At 36.7% G+C, this 20,871-nt stretch overlaps 5 protein-coding genes across 6 annotated transcripts; 2 read left to right on the top strand and 3 right to left on the bottom strand.

The window, feature by feature from the left end:
* Positions 1–3,562: 3,562 nt before the first annotated feature.
* On the top strand, positions 3,563–7,932 carry LOC6577243 (transient receptor potential channel pyrexia). The gene is made up of 8 exons (XM_002003174.4): positions 3,563–4,010; positions 4,110–4,350; positions 4,409–4,664; positions 4,766–5,055; positions 5,111–5,455; positions 5,523–6,100; positions 6,611–6,764; positions 6,855–7,932. The coding sequence occupies exons 1-8, from the start codon at positions 3,984–3,986 to the stop codon at positions 7,844–7,846; spliced, it is 2,883 nt and encodes a 960-aa protein (XP_002003210.1). The 5' UTR covers positions 3,563–3,983; the 3' UTR covers positions 7,847–7,932.
* A 226-nt stretch (positions 7,933–8,158) lies between these two features.
* On the bottom strand, positions 8,159–10,816 carry LOC6577242 (mitogen-activated protein kinase kinase kinase 7). The gene is made up of 8 exons (XM_002003173.4): positions 10,564–10,816; positions 10,203–10,505; positions 9,715–10,145; positions 9,268–9,337; positions 8,894–9,205; positions 8,648–8,827; positions 8,446–8,587; positions 8,159–8,387 (listed from the first exon to the last, which is right to left on the bottom strand). The coding sequence occupies exons 1-8, from the start codon at positions 10,603–10,605 to the stop codon at positions 8,254–8,256; spliced, it is 1,614 nt and encodes a 537-aa protein (XP_002003209.2). The 5' UTR covers positions 10,606–10,816; the 3' UTR covers positions 8,159–8,253.
* Positions 10,817–11,846: 1,030 nt separating this feature from the next.
* On the bottom strand, positions 11,847–12,770 carry LOC6577241. 2 transcript variants are annotated; one of them, XM_015165573.3, is made up of 2 exons: positions 12,377–12,770; positions 11,847–12,331 (listed from the first exon to the last, which is right to left on the bottom strand). In XM_015165573.3, exons 1-2 carry the CDS (start codon positions 12,405–12,407, stop codon positions 12,030–12,032), a joined length of 333 nt encoding a protein of 110 aa, XP_015021059.1. In that variant the 5' UTR covers positions 12,408–12,770; the 3' UTR covers positions 11,847–12,029. The 2 variants fall into 2 exon arrangements, with proteins under 2 accessions (XP_015021059.1, XP_002003208.1); XM_002003172.4 differs by having other exon boundaries at positions 11,847–12,322; positions 12,377–12,538.
* Positions 12,771–12,928: 158 nt separating this feature from the next.
* Positions 12,929–13,849, bottom strand: LOC6577240. Its single transcript, XM_002003171.4, has 3 exons — positions 13,746–13,849; positions 13,423–13,686; positions 12,929–13,333 (listed from the first exon to the last, which is right to left on the bottom strand). The coding sequence occupies exons 1-3, from the start codon at positions 13,765–13,767 to the stop codon at positions 13,293–13,295; spliced, it is 327 nt and encodes a 108-aa protein (XP_002003207.1). The 5' UTR covers positions 13,768–13,849; the 3' UTR covers positions 12,929–13,292.
* Positions 13,850–17,292: 3,443 nt separating this feature from the next.
* LOC6577239 (probable trehalose-phosphate phosphatase J) lies at positions 17,293–19,591 on the top strand. The gene is made up of 3 exons (XM_002003170.4): positions 17,293–17,737; positions 18,361–18,982; positions 19,043–19,591. The coding sequence occupies exons 1-3, from the start codon at positions 17,673–17,675 to the stop codon at positions 19,175–19,177; spliced, it is 822 nt and encodes a 273-aa protein (XP_002003206.1). The 5' UTR covers positions 17,293–17,672; the 3' UTR covers positions 19,178–19,591.
* Positions 19,592–20,871: the final 1,280 nt, after the last annotated feature.

Genomic DNA, 20,871 nt, shown 5'->3' with positions numbered 1-20,871 from the left:
CAACAGCAACAGTAGCAACAGCAGCAGCAGAAGCAGAAGCTCCAACAGCAGCAACAGTTAGCATCGAATTGCTTGGAGAGATGCAAGAAGTTTCGACTTTGTTTACAAATCATAAATACATATAAAAATAAAATTATTTAAATGAAAGAGAACATATTTTTATTTGTTTACTATTTAACTATATTAACAACAAGCCATTAAATACAACTGCATTTAGCTTTTAGCGCTAAACCCGCTAAACGCTGCGCATCTTCAATTTGTTAGCAGCATGTTAAGTGTACGTTGAGCTGTTAACAGAGTCATGTTAAGCGTTTGGTAAGCTTAACAGCACCTGTTACACGTACATATGACGGCGTGTGAAGCTAAATTGTAATATGCATACAAATAAAATATTAAAAAAATACATTTCATATTGAAAAAAAAAAATGGAAATAAAGAGCAAGAAACAAATGCATATATTACCTCGCTCTCGATTTGACCACTGCGGGAGTTGTTTTACGCCGACTGACCTTCAGCTCAAAGTTTGGGGCCACACGTGCTCTATATTATATTTTGGGCAAAACGCAAACATTGTCTATGGCAGCGTTGATACGTATGTATATGACTAATGTTAGTCCAAACACAGACTCTAGCACAAATTACATACACGTGCACCGGCGAGGCACAGCCAGAGGCAGAGGCATTGGCAGACGCACGCGCACGTACAATGTAAATAGCTACGCACATACCGAACATATAGAAGGGCAACCTGTTGACATCGGCAGGTGGCCTGTTTTTACAATACCCTTATTAAGGACATATCTGTTACATAGGTGCATATTGGCCTTAAAGCCTATAACAAATATAGGTTATTGTTGGGTGACATAAGCTTGTTCGATTTAAAATATATTAATTTAATAAAATACCAAAAAAAAAAAAAAAAAAAAAAAAAAAAACAACAAACAAATCTATATAAACATTAAATTGTCTTCTCTCAGCGTAAGTTAGCTGCCTTATAGGGCATTTATTTTTCGACGTTTCGTACATGTCTTCTATATCATTCAATTTTTTCTTCTTCTTTTTTTGCGCTTGGCCATTCATAGGGTACTTGGGCTACTGCATAGTTTATGTGTGTGTTTAATACTTAAGTATATGTACATATTTGTATCTTGTATCTTACTGTTAGAGCAGGAGAAAACCGACCTTAATTATGTTTAATAGATAACTTAAAGCATCAACAAGAAGCAAGCAAGAAGTGCCTGAAGCTGCAGCAAAAGACTAAATTCAAGTATAGTATTCAAAATAAACCAAAAAAAGAAAAATTGTATATTATTAATTTATAAAATGTAGATGTTATTTATTTATTTATTTTGTTTTATTTACTTATTATACATTTAAGTGTTCATATATTTTAAAATTAATTATACTAATATCCAAAATAAGACGTATTCATTATATATTGTTTAATTATGATAATAATTTAAAAAATAAATATTAATATTTTTGTGATATTTAAAAATTGTACTTAAATTATAAAAATATATTTATTAATATCTTTTATTTCAGCTATTATTCTTAGCAACATTAATAGTTTTAATAAACAACAATTATTGAATTTTAAATAAATACAATATCAATAATTGAATTCGTATATAATATAAGACAAATTTCTGCAAGTTCAGAATTTGTAAGGGTACTAAAAGAAATATATACATTTTCTGATATATATTTAAATAATATATTAAATATACAGTATATAAATTTCTATTTAAGCTATTTACTATTCAGTTTGAAGGGTATGTGATACTAGTAACTGTTACGTGAAGTGTTTTTAATCAGCTGTGGGCGTCAGATTTCGCTCACTAATTGCTTTAGACAAGCGCCTGTGCAGCTGAGTCTCAATTGGCAACAAGTTGGGGAATGCCACTGGCTTCGGGTCTGGGTGAGCATTAATTTTGGCAGGCGCTGCGTGTGTGCATTCATTACGGTTGACTGCCCCAGGCAGTTGGGGTCGCCGGCTCGCGCCCAACCCCACGCAACCCCATCGAAACTGTTGACAGTCCAAGCCTGCGTCAGTCGCCTGTGCGTTCTTACCTTTATCCCTCGCAGGTTAAATGCTATCGTCGTCATAGCTGCTGTCACTTTGCATTCATGTTGTTTACGCATCGGCAATAGCCAAAAGGTGTGCACACTCTCCCCCTTACCCTAATGTCCCCATTTTCCGTGCTCCCCCTATATGTATATGAACAACTTTTCATCTATTTTATGGCTTAAGCAACTAATTTGCAAAATTGAGAGCAAACTTTGGACTACACAAACTTATGCGACCTGTTCGCATTTCATAGAGAAATAGTAGTCCGTTAATTTATTAATCATGCACACCATTTCCGTTGTAGTTTCCGCAAGGCCCTTAAGAATGAATGATAGACTCAGATCAAAGTCAAGGTTGCCGTCAGTCACTTTAAACATAACGTTTGCTAATTAAGGCTTCAGCTTGGGGCGTGTTTGCTATATATTACATATTCAACAACGGAGTTGAGAGAAATTAAATTTAATAAATATGAATTTGTTTTTAGTCAAGAATGATTTTTATGGACTTTAGTTATTGATGATTCATAGTTTTCAATTAAATAAAATAATATTATTTATCAAATATTTTTATTCACACTTATTCTATTCTTCGCATTAAGCAGTTTAAGTTTAGAAACAGTTTAAAGAAAGTACTATTTTATATAAAATATTTCTGTGCAATTACATTCCATTTTTCCATTAAGCAATTGTTTTATCTCTCTCTCTCTTTCTCTCACGCACAGAAGATGGGTTTAGCATTCGCTTCTTTAAAGCTTTTATAAGCTTTTTCATGCAAATAAAGAGCAATTGCATTTTATCTCTGTAAAGAGAGTGAAAAAGCTCAAACGATCTCGTTATGAACTAAGAGTTGCTTTTGGGAAAACAATAGCTAGGGGATGCCTAATTCTTTAATGGAGCATATTATGAGTAATAGATGATACTTGAAAATGAAGATAAGATTACGCTTATTGGCAAATATTTATACTGCATCGATATAAAATACATAGTTGCCCATCGACATAGACAGTGCACCAAAAGAAATAAAGGCAGAGAAAGGAAAGGTTTAATATATAGTATGACATAAATGAGAACGAAAAAAACAGTATAAAGCATTTATCTTCATTCAGACAAGTAGTAAACTTGTCAAAAGAATGTTCTATAGACATCCATGATCCTTAATAGCTTAAATATTAAGCTAACTATTAAAGTCTCTCACTAAATTCACTGAACTTTACTCAAGTATACCTAGATATACAGTCTACGATCTCAGCGATCGCTGGCTAAGGTAAAAGGTAAAAAAATATATATCTAATTTTATCAGAAGCTTATATATATATACAAAAAACAAAAAAAAAGTTAAGTCGCAAACATGTTCAACTTCATTATACCCATTTCTGGGTTCAATTACAGGGTATGCAATACCAAAAATATATATACATGTGTAAATATATATTCTGGGGCAATTTTCGCTTAAGCATTTCGATCTCACAGTCAGTACACATTAGCACCTCGTCGAGCACGGAACGCGAATAACGGTAGACAGGCTGGAAAAACTCAGCGGCAAGTGGAAAGCAACGGGATCAAGATCGAGAGATCGGCGCAGAGGCGGAGGCGTTATAATTTGCACGTACTGCAGACTGTGTGTGTGTCGGTTTGAAAAACAATTCAATATTTTGGAGATTTCCAAATAAACAAACCACATAAACAGAGAGACAGCGAGAAAGAGGGAGAGAGAGAGAGAAAGACGAGGCACGCCACTTGGCCGGCCAAAAGAAGCTGCCTCTGGTCTGCTGTCGGCAAGCAGATCAAAAGATTAATTGGAAAATTGCATGAATGAATTGTCGAACGGTTGATGTTAATGCTGTGGCCAGATTGCTTATGGTCAACCAATTAGTTTATTTTGTAGGCCAGCAAAGTGTAAACACATCAACAGAATGGAGAATGTACGCTTCTCCATCATCGTAAGTGCCCCCCGCCCCCGTCCCCAACCAGTCCACCCACCCAACCATTCTCGGCCAGTCTCTCTCGGTATGCAACGTTTGGTTTATTTGTTTTGGCAGGAAAACGATCTGAAATGGCAATCGGAGAGTGACGCGGCCGAGATGCAGATGCTCTTTGATAAGCGCAGCATTTCGAGCGAGGCCAACAGCGACGCCGTCTTCAGCAACGAGGCGCACGAGATTTTCACACGTCAGCAGCAGAGCCAGGTGCTGTGGCAGGCCCAAGAGGTCGAGGAGACGCTCTGCGCGGTACCCAATGGTCGCCAGATCTTGGACCTGGTCAAATCGGGCTGTTTTCTAGGTGCGCAGCCAGTGAAGATCGCTGGGCAATAATTGAATTAACTGTTATTGCTTTGCAGAGCTAATGATCGAACCGAACGACTGCAACCTGGCGCTCATCTGCTGTGCTCTCTACGGCTCCGTCGAGAACATTATTTACCTGCTCACTCACTACGATGCCGATCCAAATACCTCCGATAGTCGAGGCCGCACTCCGCTGCACTTTGCCTGCTGTCGCGCCAATGCGCCCATAGCCAAAGTATTGCTCGATCGAGGCGCCGATCCGAATCGCTGGGAGAACAAGAAGGAGGTGACACCGCTGCACTGCGCTGCCAGGTGATGATAGACTTACATTTATTTACCTGAAAACCGATTCAGTTGACCAGCATTGTAGTATCTCTTTTATGTATAAATTAACCAAATTGCGTCTCCTTCAGTTCGAAGAGCGTTGAGTGCCTGCTGCTGTTGCTCCGGCGTAAGGCGAACATCAATATTGGCATCAACAGACGATCGGCTTTGCATTATGCTATTGACGGGGATGCCGTCGATTGTGTGGAGATTCTATTGAAGTATGGCGCTGATCCGAATACGCCGCAGGTGTACACAGAGACGCCGCTGCATACGGCCTGCGCCTCCGGATTTACCAAGTGCGTGCAGCTGCTGCTGAATCACAATGCCGATGTGCGTTCCCAATTCGGGGAAGGCAAAGTGACGGCATTACATTTGGGTGAGCTTCGCCTCCATTACGCATTCAATTTGAAGACTACAATATTTTTTACAAGCGGCCGAGAACGACTATGCGGAATGTGTGCGTCTGCTTCTGGAACATGGAGCCGATGTCAACTGTCGCAATGCCAGCCAGCAGACGCCACTGCATCTGGCCTGTCTCTCCCAGTCGATCAGCAGCGTTGAGATTCTGCTGAAATATGGCGCCAATGTGAATGCCGTTTATCGGGACGGACGGACCGCACTGCATGCGGCCATCGTGAAGCAGTCACGGTGCCTGGACTGCTGCAATGCGCTGCTGAAGGCCGGCGCCGATGTCAACAAAGCGGACGACTATGGCTACACGCCGCTGCATCTGGCCGCACTGAACGAGTTCAGCAGCTGCGTCTACATCTTCATAGGCGAGTGATGCGGGCTGTGGGAGACGGCTTGCAGCTCTACTAACTTGTGTCATATGTCTAATTGCAGAGCATGGCGCAGATCTAACTGCACGCACGGGCGGACACACCTCGGCGCTGACGTTCATTGTGCGTCGCTGTCCGGAGATTATACCAAAGCTGATGCACAAGCTGGACAACTCGATCAAGGTGAACGATCATGAGATTGGCGACGTAGACTGCCAGATCAAGTTGGACTTTCAACTGCTGGTGCCCAGCTCATCGACAGAGAAGGGCGAGGCGGAGCTGATGCTCAGCCTCATCGAAGTGGGCCAGAAGCGCATTCTAATGCATCCGCTCTGCGAAACGTTTCTGTTCCTCAAGTGGCGTCGCATTCGCAAATTCTTTCTGATGAGCCTCGCCTATCACACCTGCTTTGTGCTGCTCTTCACGCTCTACGTGATCGGCGTCTATGTGCGCAGCTGCAAGGAGGGCGAAACCTGCCAGGCACCCGGCTATGTGTCCACGGTTGGCTACTTTGTGATCGTCCTGAATGTCATGCTGCTCGGCAAAGAGGTCTTTCAGATGGCCCACGGCCTGCACGGCTATGCCAAATACTGGGAGAACTGGCTACAATGGACCATTGTCTTTGGTGTACTCCTATGCGTGGTATGTTCTACTGAAATTTAAATTACATTCTGTTTGCTGTCAAGTTGTTCACGAAATCAATGAAGAAAACATCATCAAGCTTAGATATTTTTAATTGAAACTTGATGATTGATATTTGCCATCTGCTCGCATGCAGTCAGGGAAATATTCGAAGTATTTTATGATCAATTCAAGAGATATTTAAGAGTCATATCAAAACTGTGATTTTAATTTTTTTATAAATATTATTTGTGTTCATTTTAAAAATATTTGCAGGCGCATAAAATCATAAATTTAAATTTATAATTTATAAATATGTATATATATTTTTTCAAATATTTTAATTTTTTTAAATCAACTTAGAATAAAAAATTTTTTTCTTTTTAATATTCATGAGGGTTTCTTCGATATAATGATCTTTATTATATTAATGACAATTTGATTACTTTTCTATAGTATTTTATTCCGCACTGAAATCACATTCAACATTAATTTTATATTATATATCAAAATAAAATTCTCTATTTGCAGACACCAGAAATTTTATGGACTGGCGATCTATTGACGGTGCCCATGTGGCAGCACCATGTGGCAGCTGTGGTCATTCTGTTAGTCTGGTTGGAGCTGATGATGCTGGTCGGAAGATTTCCCATATTTGGCGTCTATGTGCAAATGTTTACCAAGGGTACGTCGTTTCGCTCTTCAATAACAATTGAAATACAACTCAAATTGAAATTCCAAAATAAAGAAATATATTTTATATTTTGTCTCTCAGTGGCTGTTAACTTTGGCAAATTCCTGATGGCCTACATCTGTTTGCTGATTGCGTTTGGCTTGAGTTTCGCGGTGCTCTTCAACGATTATCCGGCATTCGAGAATATAACATGGTCGTTCCTTAAGTCGTTCACCATGATGTCCGGGGAGCTGGAGTTTGAGGATATATTCTATGGCGATTATGCGGTGAAGTTTCCCGTTACTTCACACATCATCTTCTTGGCCTTTGTGCTGCTGGTAACAGTGATATTGACCAATCTGATGCTGGGCCTGGCCGTTAGCGACATACAGGGTCTGCAAGTGTCCGCCACGCTGGATCGGCTGGTGCGTCAGGCGGAGCTGATATCCCGTCTGGAGAGCCTGTTCTTCTCCAGGCTGCTGCGCAATGCACCCCTCGTGGAGTACTGCAGGCGCAAAGCTCTGCTGCGCACTTCGCGCGACCGGCTCCAGTTCACGGTGCGTCCCAACGATCCGCGCGATCGCTCCCAGCTGCCCGAGGACATCAAGCTGAACGTCTATAAGCTGGTTGCGGAGCGGCGTGATCGCAACATGAGCATGCGCAGGCGACAGTTCGAGAAGAACTATCACATGTTCAGTCACAGTCTGCGCCAGCGACAGCAGAACGTCAACTGTGGCGAGTCGAAGGCCCCCCCGCAGCGCGCCCAACAACTGGAGTCCCCCCAAGTGCCCATGCAAACACAATACTTTCAAATGAACGAACTCTTGCGTCCGCGCTCTGCCACAAATGTGCCGCAGCAGCTGCGCAAGGAGCACGAACTGAAGTGCCAACAGGCCGACGAGTGGCGCATAGAGCTGCAGTTGATCAAAGAGCAGTTAGCCCAACTCACAGCCAAGTTTGAAAAGTTCTCAGAGAATGCACTGCGCAAGCTCAACTACAGCGCCAACGAGCTGTGCCGCATGAGGCAGCAGCAGCAACAATCGGCGTCCTCTTCAACAACAACAACTGAGACATTGCGCCATCATCATCGTTGAGACAATTACGTGTATGATATATCATTAAATATTATATATTTATATATGTAAATTAAAAACAAAAATAAATGCATATTTTTTCAAGAGATTTATATATGAAAGTTGGGTCAGTGGTTCTTGAGGTTCCTGATCTGGTTCTTATGATCCTTGGGCTGTGCTGCGAGAACAGCATTTGAAATAAACCCATTATTCCTTGATTTCCCATTTTCATTGAGTTGAAAGTATACAAATGAAATAGTTTAATAATTTAATACAGGAATATTTATATCCAACTTGAGGATTACACTCTGCAATAGAGGAGACTGAGTTCAGTCAATTTTGATTGCTACTTTTTTATTGACAGAAGAATATTAAACACAACTTTATAATATTTTAATGCAAATGAAATATTATACAAGTATTTCTTACTAATTGAGTAAACCAATTATGTCTTTCATAGACAATCGTTGAGTTTGGTCGTGAATCCAGCAACTTTCAATCAAAGACTTATAGTGCTCGCAATATTTTATATTACGAATATCCTGCAGTGGAGGACGCTCACCTGCATGTAATAAATATGATCAAACATATTTCAATTTCAATGTTTGACAAGTACTTACCACTAACGGCCAAATGGATGATGGCCAGTGAATTCATTTGTTCCAGGTGATAGAAGGGCTTCTTGCGTGACAACACCTCCCAAAGCACAATGCCAAAGCTATAAACATCACTCTTGTCTGTATACCATTGGCCCAGCGCAACCTTGATATGAATGTTCAAATTTGAATGAATATATTTACAGTAATTTTAGATGCAACAAACCTCGGGCGCCATATATGCGGGAGTTCCTATGCAATTCGTCATCAAAGTGGCCTGATCCCGAACCGTCCCGAAGTCGGCTATCTTCAAGGTGCGAAATGCATTAACGAGCAACAAATTGTGCGGCTTCAGATCGCGATGAATGACAGGCTTTGGTGTCATGTCGTGCAGGTATGCAACGCCCTACAAAAAAACAAAAGAAATATATATAAATAAACTATTTATATAATCAATATACAATGCACCCACCTTGGCCAGCTGTTGCATCCAATCGAGCACAGTTTTGTGCGTATACTTATGCTTCTTATCGCCATTACAATGCAAATAGTTATTAAGTGAGCCACAGTCGGCATATTCCATGAGAATCAATGTATTGCCATCAACATCTTCTGTAGAGCCGAAGAATTTAATAATATTCTCATGGTTAGCTCGGAATAGCTGCCGCACTTCTCTCTCAATCCATTTGCCATTCTCGGCGCCCTTCTGAATTTTTTTCACCGCCAATTCAATATCAAATAAATTGGCTCGCACGACAACACCGAAGGAGCCTTGTCCCATTACCTACACAATACATATAATTTGATTAAATTCTCAGAGAAATTGACTGTCTGACAGTGGCTTACCTCACCCAATTGCATCTCAGAGACATTTGCGGTTGTCGTTTCCAAATCAAAATCCATATCATAATGCAGTCTGAAAATAAGAAAGTTGTAATAACTCTTTGAAAACTCTAAAAATATTACAATTCATATCCAATTTACCTCCCATAGCACAAACTCTTTAACTTTATTCAATATTTGCTGCTCTCTTTGTTTGCTCTATATATAGCCATACATATTGTTATCTTTAATGCTTTTCATACCCATTACGAATGTGAATTCGGGCTATATTGGTTTTCAGAAAATAAATATAGCAAACAGAAGAAAGCGGGTAAATATTTAACAATTCACAATAACAGATCATTTTATAAATTTATTTATATATAAGTATGTATATCATATTTAAGCTCTGAAAACCAATATACTCTTCCTTTATCTTAACTTTATCTTATTAACTTTGAAATGAAATACCTTGCAATTATGTTGAGGTTCAAGATCACGTCCTCCATAGTGGGTCGCTTGTTCTTGTTATCATCTCGACATCGGGCAATCAAAGAGTTTAACTCGCTGAAACCGGGCATATCAGTGTCCAGAGTTGACATATAGAACAACACTTCCCAGAGCACCACGCCGAAGCTATATACATCATACTGCTCGGTGTAGTAGTGCTCTATGGAATTTAGAAAGTATGTTTGCATACGTATGAGATGAGTTTCATTCAGATAGGCTTGTTTCTTTCTCCGAGTCTCTGGCGGTGCATAATCATTGCAACTCTCTTCAGCTCCGCTGGCCAATTCTCCGATCTTCAGGCAGCGAAGGTTATTCGTCAAAAACAAATTCTGCGGCTTTAAATTACCGTGGTATATGGGTTTTGGCTTCAAAGCATGTAGAAATCCAACACCCTGTGAAATGGGCATATGAATATAGGTTTAATATATTTATTACATTTCTATAGGTACCCTGGCAAACTGCAGCATCCAATTGATTGCATCTCTTGGTACGTAATTCGGTACTCCGGCCCAGTGAATGTGAGTATAGAGCGATGTACCTTCCGCAAATTCCATTAGGACCATTGCTTTGCCCGGTTTCTCGACTGTGCCATAAAATTTGAGAAGATTCTCATGATCGACATTCAATAGCTGCTCATATCTGCTCTTGAACCATTTATAATCAATCAGAATATCGGGATATATTTTTACGGCAATTTCTTTCTTATGCCACTTTGCCTTTCTCACTACGGCGCCATAATCTTTCACGATTTCCTTTAAAGTAGCAAACTCTCACAATTTATTCGTTTATTTTAAAATATTATTTCATTACCTCCATAAAATCGATATCTTGCAATTTCACATCCGCACACATGTTAAATTCAAATATCACTTGTAATTTATTAAGCAGGAATGAAATTATCAATGAGTTTTTCGTACAAAAGAGTGATAAAAGTTCAGAGTCTATATTTCAGATAAGCAGATATTCAATATTGATCCATATATGATAAATTGCTACACTTGTCTTATATTCGACGATTTTCCTCGAACTAACTTATGTGACTGAAACCGTAGCAAATGTCCACTTGAGCTTATATATGCGACTGAATTAACTGATTAAACATGAATGATAAGACTATCGCATTGCATTATAACTTTTTTCTATTGGAGGTCGATAGGCCTCCACTTCCATAGCTGTAGCCTTGGGATAGGCCAAGCCTCGTTATACCCAGTTTTTTCAGTTGCAAAGTGCAAGAAAATTTTAAACCTTTCAAATTTATATACTCGGAGAGAGTAGTTGCAGTCAAATGAATCAAATTTGTTTGTTTATTATATGAACAAATTGTGTTTAATTACCAGCACAAGCTCAAATGTAAGAATGAGCAGTTATGATATAAATCTTAATTGATTTCATGAGGCTCACGAAGTAAAAATATAACAAGCCCCACGGTACAAATTCTTGTTTATATATGAATAACATTTTTTTTTTAATTTCTTTTATGATTTTGTGAATGAATTTTGTTTTTGTTTAGACCATATTTTTTAGCTACGCTTAGAAACCCGTTTTTCTAGTTCTCGCAAATGTGTGCCTATCAAAGAAACTAGAAAAATAAGATATAACAACTTATTTGATTCTCATTTAATAATAAATTGATATATTAGAAAACAAATATTCATTATATATTACATTAGGCTTTCGTTTACTGAATGTATAAAAATTTTATATATACATATTACTCATTTTTACAATTTTGAAAAAATCAATAATAATAATAAAAATATCTTCCATTTAAATTATTTTATGTTAAGCCCTTATTTTTTAATTTATGATTTTAAATTCTAAGAAAGTATGAGTCGCCTCTGAATGAAAATACTCAAGATTAGATAAAATGTGAATGTGAATCAAGCAACAGCAACAATGAATTGCACTCACTAGATTAATTTACGAATCTAATTTAGATATGAATATATAGCATATAATGCAGCTAAAATAATTTTTTTTTTTTTATAAAGTTTCTGTCTCAAGATAAGAAATTTAAGCAACCAATGCAAAACTCGAATAACCTATACCTAATCACTTTTCTGTATCCATAGCTGATTGCAGAACTCTTCTAATTTGAGTATATAGTATATCAGTTTATTGATATTTAGAAATGTGTGCTCTAAAATTCTACAAACAAATATCGTGCGAATAATGTATATAAAAGTGCCTACGAAATTAGCTTGTGAGCTGGTGAATATAATGCTTTATGTATTCTGATAAACAACAGCCAAGAGAATTGCTTCAAGTTAACATCTTTAAGAGCCCGGCCCGTTGGTTAGCCATTTATCGTTGCTCTGATTCCAGATCAAAGTCCCTTCATCCGGCTGTGGATCGTGAGGTGAAATCTTTGTCCAGGTCTGTGTTTTTGGATTATAAGCAAAATTCTTGGAATCGCCCGGCGGCGGCGGTGGCGTTTGGTTCAGCAATGGAGGTCGTGTGATCGGCACAATATTCGGCTTATCGCCTGGGTGTACATTTATATATTCCACTTGTGACTTGGGATTGGAATAGTCAATGGCGAGGGTCTGGTAGCCCAGCAGCAAAACAACTGCAAAGACTTCGATGTGAATACATTTGAAACTGTGAGAATATTTACACTTACGGCTTATGTGAAATAGACCTAGTCGCAGCATTTTGTTTGTTTTTTTTATTATTATTATTTTCTCTTTTTATTTTTTGTTGATCTCTCACTTTGTTGCTCCGCTCAATGGCAACAAACAGGCAAGCGTTTCGGCTGCGACTGCTCAGAATTTATTTTCTACACATTAGTCAAGTCGCTAAAATAGCGCGAGTGAACATTGAAATCTCAGCTTATTAATCTGTGTGTGTGTTATACCCTGTAACCGGTAAGTTGTGTCGAGGGGTATATTCAGCGCGAATATGAACTTGGCAAATTTATTGACTGTTTTTGTTACGATAAATATTCGGTTTTAACTTATGTTATAAGTATGACTCGATTGATTTACTCAATAGGATTTTAGTCTGGATATGTTAATTAAAATAAAAATATATTTAACATATTCATATATATTATTATTAAATGTTATACAAATAATATTTATATAAAAAAAAATTATGTAGTGTATTTTATAAGTAAAGCTGTTCTTTAATATCTTAACTTGTGTCAATATCAATCAAAACCAAATATAAAATCTTGAGATTCTAGAAAGATTGTAATTTTTCCGAGTTTATATAAATATACACATATATACCAAATCATATTCTTGATACCATATAGCAATAGAAATTAACTTGCATTTAATAGTTTTTCCTACACTTTATTAATAATAATTAGTTATGCATTATTATAAGATCTTATTAACTAAATGAGTAACATTCTTGCTTCACTTTTGTATTTATTTTCGTGATACAAGGTAGCAACTGATCCAGTATACTCTCCTCACTCTTAATCGCTTGTTTTTATTAATACAAATCTAAGGTCATTGGTAAAGCATTGAACTATAGATTGTATAGCGGATATTTTCAGTTCAGATATTACAAATCCCCTAAGCAATGCTCTACGTAGTGCTGCAGACGCCCAAGTGTACAGAGCGAACATCTATGAAAAAGAGTTGAATAAGAGTTGAAAGTGAGTTAAAAATGTGTCAAAGAGAATTTAAGCGAATGTTTAAGACAAAGACAACTCACTTTGACCACATCGAATGGCACAGTTGAGTCGTCCCTCGTTGTAGTAGTTAACACCGTCACTGCCACAGATGGGATTGTATTCACTGGTCGCTGGGCAGGTTTGGATGCAGGCCAGCATGCGAGGCGATGCAGTTGTTGGTTGAGCCGTAGTCGATGGCCTAGGCGATGTAACCGGCTGACCACGAATGAAAGTCTGTGTCAGATCCTCATTCCAAAGCGGAAACTGCGGACGGGCTGCTACAACAGCGATCAGCAAACAGAAAACTGCAACCGGAATTCATGAGTTACGTTCTATTTTTTTGTTATAGCTTATGATTACCCACCGAATATATGGGAAATTTCCATTTTTGTGCGAGTGCCACGACTTTGTCCGAACGACTGTGAAACTGAAATACTTCTGAGCCCGTCCAGAGACCCGTTGCGTACTTATAAGCGAAGCCCTGAACAGAGACGTATTTTGGTATTGATTGCTATAAACATCATCAGCTACACGAGCTGGGACGAGTGAATTTCGTATATAGATCGAGGGGATTGCCCTGACTTCATATAGAGCTGAAACTGGTTACAGAGTGTAGAAGACTGAATTACTTCTAAATTAATGATGCAATTCATGAGTCACTCGCTGGGCGACATCATATATTCAGTCTGACGGATATTCACTAAGGATTAACTATTCTGCGCACGATCGACTCTGCATTACCAAGTGTAAGAAACATCCATTGTACATTCTCTGAACGAACTGCATCTCTTAAAGCTACAAATTTTAGAATTTTGATGCACCTTGATCATTGCATAAAGAATAATACTTGTCGTGCAACCATAAAATATTATTTATTTCTATATATTCTCCCCTTCAGATGAGAAGGCGGCATGACGCAGTATAATGTATACAATGTTATAACAATTAACTTGAAGCTCCATTTACGACCTATTATTTTTTTGTACTCGGTTATGTAGATATTTAATGTAAAAATATATAGATACATAGATACATAGATACATAGATACATAGATACATAGATACATAGATACATAGATACATAGATACATAGATACATAGATACATAGATACATAGATACATAGATACATAGATACATAGATACATAGATACATAGATACATAGATACATAGATACATAGATACATAGATACATAGATACATAGATACATAGATACATAGATACATAGATACATAGATACATAGATACATAGATACACAGATATATAGTTATATAGATATATAGATACATAGATACATAGATACATAGATACATAGATACATAGATACATAGATACATAGATACATAGATACATAGATACATAGATACATAGATACATAGATACATAGATACATAGATACATAGATACATAGATACATAGATACATAGGTGTAAGAATTTGCTGTGCTAAAACCAAGAATCAATTTGATTAAAATAACTAGCATATTTTTAGGCTGAGTTTAAATTCAAATGAAAGTGAAATGATATTAGCATGATAATTTTAACTGCAGCACAGTTTACATTTCTTATTATTCAGTAAATTTATAGCTATATATGTATATATACACTTATATACACATGCCTTAGTATCGTCCCACTGTTCCATTTTATGCTCTCAACACTTTTCCTAATTTTACATATACGGATTTTTCTATTTGTGGTGCCCGCTCGCTAGACAAATAAATAGTCGCCGCGCCAAAGAGCCAAGGAAAAGCTCTTTGAAAGCTTAGCAAGCAAAAGAAAAACATTTGGCATAGTTTAGACAATATTTACTAATTGGGCTGAACAAATTGAATTTTCGTTTGCACAGTTTACAAACTTAAGTATTTCAATATTTAAGGCCAAAAATAGCGACGACTAATCAAAGCAATCAAAAGTGAGTGGAAAACATGTTTCGAATGCTTCAGATCAACGGGGGCAATGGAAAAATATATATGTCAAATAGTTAATGAAAGACATGTGTATGTGTATGTGTATGTGATAATATGGCTGAGGCCAGACACTTGTTGACAACGTGAATGTCTCGTGTTTTAATTATATCATATTAGCACTCAACGATTTGTTTATAAAACCTCTAGGGCTACATGACTCAGTGGACTCTCTGGGCGATCGATCAGACAGCATATCCAATGGCAAGTAGAGCTAAATTAATATGGAAAGCAGCTTGTTTGCTTTAGATTAGACACAGGCGTTGACACTGCTCTCCACTAATATGCCTCGATTTATCGCTTATGCAGGCAAATATCGTGAGTAAATAGTTTGACTAGATTTGAGAATCGCGACGACATGAGCATGCGCTTATGGCATGCTTGTGGCACAGATGGCACTCGTGCAGCCTAATCAAAGAGCGGGTAACCATATGGGTCTATAATGCCCAGCTGCGCCTCTTAATTAAAACTGGTTCGATTGCAATACATTAAGATGTCATTTATCTATGATGTTCACAATTTGGCTGATTTTATTTCAAAGAAAATCAAATATTGATCTTATAGTTGCTGTTGAATATATATCGTCAATATGAAATTTCTCATTTTGTTATGCCAAAATAAATATTTTTAATATTATTAAATTATATTATTAGATCAGAAATATCTATATAGTTTCAAATATTCAAAATTCACTTTTCATCAATGAAATTAGAAAGAAAGAAAGAAATTAGTAAATTTATTGATGACTTTTAAGCAATCCTATTTTCACTTTAATTTAAAAAAAAAAAAAGATTTGTTTATCGAAATGAGCGGTGTTTAGAGAGAGGAACAAGATTCTAAGATAAATTTGTATAATTGAAATTTCTGGCACAGCTAGATATAAATTGACTTTAAATAGGAAATTAGAATAAGAAAAGAAAACGATGTGATGGATTCAATTTAGATAAGAAGTTTCTAGTAGATTGAATATAGATAAGATAAAACCACAAATTAGATAATAGAGAATTTATCCCATTTCTAATTTGCATACATTATTTACTCATACATTACAAGCACACAGAAGTTACAATTTTTGAGTTTCTATATTTCTTTACAAAAGGTTTTTATTTAAATAGATTATCTATAGCCTATAGCAAAAATCTCTTCCTTAAGCATTTTTCTTTAATTCAACCCACAATGTTTAACTACTGACTTAAGATCAACCATATGTCTCTTTAGCTTTCTAGCTTCTATGACATGCGCCGTAAATCATTCAACAATCTATTAATCAACCACACATTTTCTTTGAAAATTTCTGAATATGCCTAAAATAAATATATATATGTACATATATACTAAAACAGACATATTAAATAAATTGCTTATATTTTTATGAACTATATTTCTTTGTGCAAATGCTTTGAACAACAAATCAAAAAGAAAAAAAAAAACATTTGCCGTTTTTCTTTATTATTCTTTTTTATACTACGTAAATTTGTTTGACAAAATATTTGTTAATGTTTTATATGTTCAAATAAAAAATAGAAGAATATACATATTAACATGAAGAACATGAAGACTTCTCACAAGTATAGAACTAGAATAGAATAAGCTTTATTAATATCATATTCAAATGCAGCATATTCAGCATATCCTTTATACTAAATAGCCTTGAGCTTTGATGGAATATAAGAAAGACGCCCGTAAAGCATTAAATGACTTGACCGAAATGCACATTGTTTAACGGAATGAACTTGGGGCGCGAGCGCAATGCCCCATTAAATGGATAGCATGCTCCAGCCACGAAGGCGACGCATGATTAAGTGTAGAGCTGAGAACGGCAGAGTGGGGGTGGGTGCATGCGAAACGCTGTCTTTGTTTTTCCAAAGGCAAAGCCAAAGGCAATAACAATGCGTGAGACAGTTTTCAGGAAATGAAATCAGTATAAAAACACAAATCACACAGGGAGCATTCAACAGTCTGCATTTAAGACGAACAGGTGGCGAGCGTTTATCAGAGCTCAGAGATTACTTCTCGCTGCTTATCCAGAATCTCGCATCCGTGAAAGAGAGAATGAGAGAGAGCGTGCGAAAACAAGTTTAGATTACCAGCTGAGCGCGAGATTTTGTTATCAGTGAACGCGTCGCACTATCATCGCGTCCAGAACGACTTAAAAGGCAAACGGCACTATCGCAGCCACTCGCAGTGCACATTGAGACGTTGTCCGGAGAGCATTTAGCATTCAATTCAATTAATTCGAAACTCCAATTCGATTTCAGTGAAACTCTTACACTTACAACTCATTTTGTGCGTCGTGTGCTACGCTGAAATAACAGCTGACATAATGCCAGAGAAACAAATTGCACCAGTTATCAATCGATTAGAAGAGTTCGAAAAGAATTTACCAGGGTAAGTCTAAGCGAATTTAGTGAACATTATCTATATATACGTATATGTATATGTATATATATGACCTTGCCGGCTAGGGGAAATCATGTAATATGTGTTGACGATAAGGCAGATTAGCCTCAGAAAATCGCTACACTGAGAGAAAAATAAATGCATAAAATGGGCAAAATTTAAAAAATATATATATATATTTTGATTTAAAAATATTAATAATTAAAGTATATGATTATTATTTTATATTGATTAATTTTTAACATACAAAACAAACTCTGTGGACTCTATAAAATTGCATTGAAAATTGTTAAAACTTAATTATAGTTAAGAGAAAAAAAAATATTAATAATTATTATTATATTATTATAATAATTTGTTTATTATTTTTAAAAAATTTTAATTTTTTTTTTTTAATAATGAAAGTATGCTTTCAAAATATTTGCTCATTCATTAATAATTATTAAATACTAAGCAATGTATTTATATTATATTATATATTTTTGTTTATATCTTCATTGAATATTATTAGGACTTAGAAATTTTTCTTTGCTCACATATATAAAACAAAAGTATATATATATAATAATTGAAATTAAAGTAAAACTCGAATTATTTCATACATCCTGCAGTTACCTGGACACACACAACAAGCTGGCCATATTGCTGGATTATGATGGCACCTTGGCGCCCATTGCCGACAATCCGAACAAGACCAAAATGCCCGTAGAGCTGGAGGCCATATTGCGTAGGCTGGCCAAGCATCCGCAAATATTTATGGCCGTCATTTCGGGTCGTGCACTGAGGGATGTGCACGCACTTGTCAACATCGATGGGGTTACCTTTGCAGGCAATCATGGACTTGAGATTGAGTACCCGGATGGATCGCGTCACGACTTTGAGCTGCCCGGCGAGATACAGCGAAACTATACGGCCATGGTGGATGAGTTGAAAGAGCGTGTGGAGAAGAATGGCGCCTGGGTGGAGGATAAGCGCGTCTCGCTTACCTTTCACTATCGCGATACACCTGCGCACCTGAAGGATGAACTAAAACAACTGGCGGCGGAGATCTGTCAGCGACATGGCTTCCGTCCCAATCAGGCGCACGAGGCCATCGAGGCGAAGCCGCCAGTTGACTGGAACAAGGGCGAAGCGGCACTTCACATTCTCAAGACCAAATTCGGCCCCAACTGGGCCGATGAGGTGCGCGTGGTGTTCGCGGGCGATGATACCACAGATGAGGATGCCATGCGGGTAAGTTCCCTTAGCTATCATCCAACACTGCATCGATACTAATCATAATAGTTTAATCAGGTGCTGCAGGGCTTGGGCCGATCCTTCCGCATTGCTGCCGATGCTCAGATACAAACCTTTGCGGATTTCCGTTTGCCCAAACAGGATCTCATGACGGATCTGCTCAAATGGATATCCACAGTTTACGTCTGTTAGCCAATTCAAAGAATTTATTTATAACTTTATTTTATCCATAAGAAACTACAATTTGTTGAAACAAAATCACATTTAAATATTGTTAATTTTGCTAAGAAAATTCTTAAACATATATAATTTAATATTTTTTATTACTAAAGGTAGTATTTAACTATTTTAAACAATTTGCAAGAACTTTGAAATTGTTTGTACTCTAAAAAAAAAATATGATTTTTGAATGATGATATACTCTTGTTTTAAAGTTTTATTCATTTTAATTGAAAAAAAAAAAAATGTTTAATAACAGAAAACTACAATAAATATGTTAATATTGACTAACTATAAAATTCACAAAAATTTTGTTAATATTTTCAGATATTTACTTTATGTATCGTGCATTAAATTCTTTATTAAATTATTGAATTTCCTATTCCATATCAGTATGCATATGCATACATATATGATTTCTTTTATGGAAATTAATAACAAGAAAAAGCTGTCACGGCGCTGAAAATTAAAACAAATATACCGTCGGCAGTAACTGACCTAAAAACACTCTTACATATCTAAAACAACAACAAAAATTTCACTTTCGTGAATGAGTATAAAAATGTATAGAATTTAAAATGATTAATTAATATTAATAGCTATTCCAATACTTACTTACCACACTCAAAAAAAGAAGACGAATAGGAACTGCAGCTCTGCACCGGTCGACTGAGAACTGAAGTTGCGCTGCTATGTCTAGCCCTTATATAGGGCACCTACTCACACAAATCCAGTCTCTATTGTTGAGCCTTACTCAGAGTCGGATTTTACACACGAGTATTACTAAGAGGGTATTTCCAGCTGAGCGCACTTATTCATATGCACAGTTTCACTGCTCTTCCATTACCCTCCCTAACTTTATGCCCAACGATTAGTTAGCAAGAATCAGGGTCTCTCTGCAATCAATAGGATCATTCTTAGGTGCTTCCACTTCGATCGCATCGAGCTTTGCTCCGGCTATTTAATGAATTATATATGTCGCACTCCTACATAGACTTATTAATATTATTTATTATTTATTATTTATTATTTATTATTTATTATTTATTATTTATTATTTATTATTTATTATTTATTATTTATTATTTATTTTTTATTATTTATTATTTATTATTTATTATTTATTATTTATTATTTATTATTTATTATTTATTATTTATTATTTATTATTTATTATTTATTTTTTATTATTTATTATTATTATTTATTTATTTATTGACAATGGAGGTCAGTTCAAAACTCTGGCACAGTGCGAGGGAACAAAAAGTAAATTAGATTATCTGACTAAATAAAAAATTTGCACGAAACGGCAGAGGGTCCATCTCTCTAAATGGCGTTACAAATTATGAAGCCCTGCAAATGGTTAAGTCAATCTGTATTGCTTGCAATTAGATTCGATTGTGCTGTACACCGCCTATTTCTTGATTGTGAATTGGTTTCGCTGTGAACTGCAATACATTTTGTTAGTTGCTCTACCGAAGCTGGAAGAATACATACAACATGAAGTTTGCAGCAGTCCTTTGCGTTCTCATCGCTCTCTTTGGCCGCTCTTTGGCCGCCTTGCCTTGTAAGTCTTAGTCACTGATCCCGAGAGACTTGCCTAACTTTTGACACGTCTTCAGACAGATGTACTCGACCGCCAGCAGCAGATGGCTACGGAGGTTATA

The sequence above is a fragment of the Drosophila mojavensis genome, unplaced genomic scaffold (assembly GCF_018153725.1).
Source record: "Drosophila mojavensis isolate 15081-1352.22 unplaced genomic scaffold, ASM1815372v1 contig_36, whole genome shotgun sequence".
Taxonomy (NCBI): domain Eukaryota; kingdom Metazoa; phylum Arthropoda; class Insecta; order Diptera; family Drosophilidae; genus Drosophila; species Drosophila mojavensis.
Note: the sequence above shows the minus strand (reverse complement) of the source record. Positions and strands in the feature narration are given on the sequence as shown.

Bases quoted from the DNA above. Each gene is read 5' to 3' on its own strand.
- LOC6577243 (XM_002003174.4), top strand. From the start codon at position 3,984: ATGGAGAATGTACGCTTCTCCATCATC. The intron at 5,456-5,522 runs GCGAGTGATGCG...GTCTAATTGCAG, and splicing joins CTGCGTCTACATCTTCATAG to AGCATGGCGCAGATCTAACT. The intron at 6,765-6,854 runs GTACGTCGTTTC...TTTGTCTCTCAG, and splicing joins TGTGCAAATGTTTACCAAGG to TGGCTGTTAACTTTGGCAAA.
- LOC6577242 (XM_002003173.4), bottom strand. From the start codon at position 10,605: ATGTGTGCGGATGTGAAATTGCAAGATATCGATTTTATGGAG. The intron at 9,338-9,714 runs GTATTTCATTTC...TCTTATTTTCAG, and splicing joins AACCTCAACATAATTGCAAG to ACTGCATTATGATATGGATT. The intron at 8,388-8,445 runs GTAAGTACTTGT...TATTACATGCAG, and splicing joins CATCCATTTGGCCGTTAGTG to GTGAGCGTCCTCCACTGCAG.
- LOC6577241 (XM_015165573.3), bottom strand. From the start codon at position 12,407: ATGCTGCGACTAGGTCTATTTCACATAAGCC. The intron at 12,332-12,376 runs GTAAGTGTAAAT...TTCACATCGAAG, and splicing joins AGGTCTATTTCACATAAGCC to TCTTTGCAGTTGTTTTGCTG.
- LOC6577240 (XM_002003171.4), bottom strand. From the start codon at position 13,767: ATGGAAATTTCCCATATATTCG. The intron at 13,687-13,745 runs GTGGGTAATCAT...TTCCGGTTGCAG, and splicing joins GGAAATTTCCCATATATTCG to TTTTCTGTTTGCTGATCGCT. The intron at 13,334-13,422 runs GTGAGTTGTCTT...TCTTTTTCATAG, and splicing joins TGCCATTCGATGTGGTCAAA to ATGTTCGCTCTGTACACTTG.
- LOC6577239 (XM_002003170.4), top strand. From the start codon at position 17,673: ATGCCAGAGAAACAAATTGCACCAGTTATCAATCGATTAGAAGAGTTC. The intron at 17,738-18,360 runs GTAAGTCTAAGC...TACATCCTGCAG, and splicing joins TTCGAAAAGAATTTACCAGG to TTACCTGGACACACACAACA. The intron at 18,983-19,042 runs GTAAGTTCCCTT...TAGTTTAATCAG, and splicing joins CAGATGAGGATGCCATGCGG to GTGCTGCAGGGCTTGGGCCG.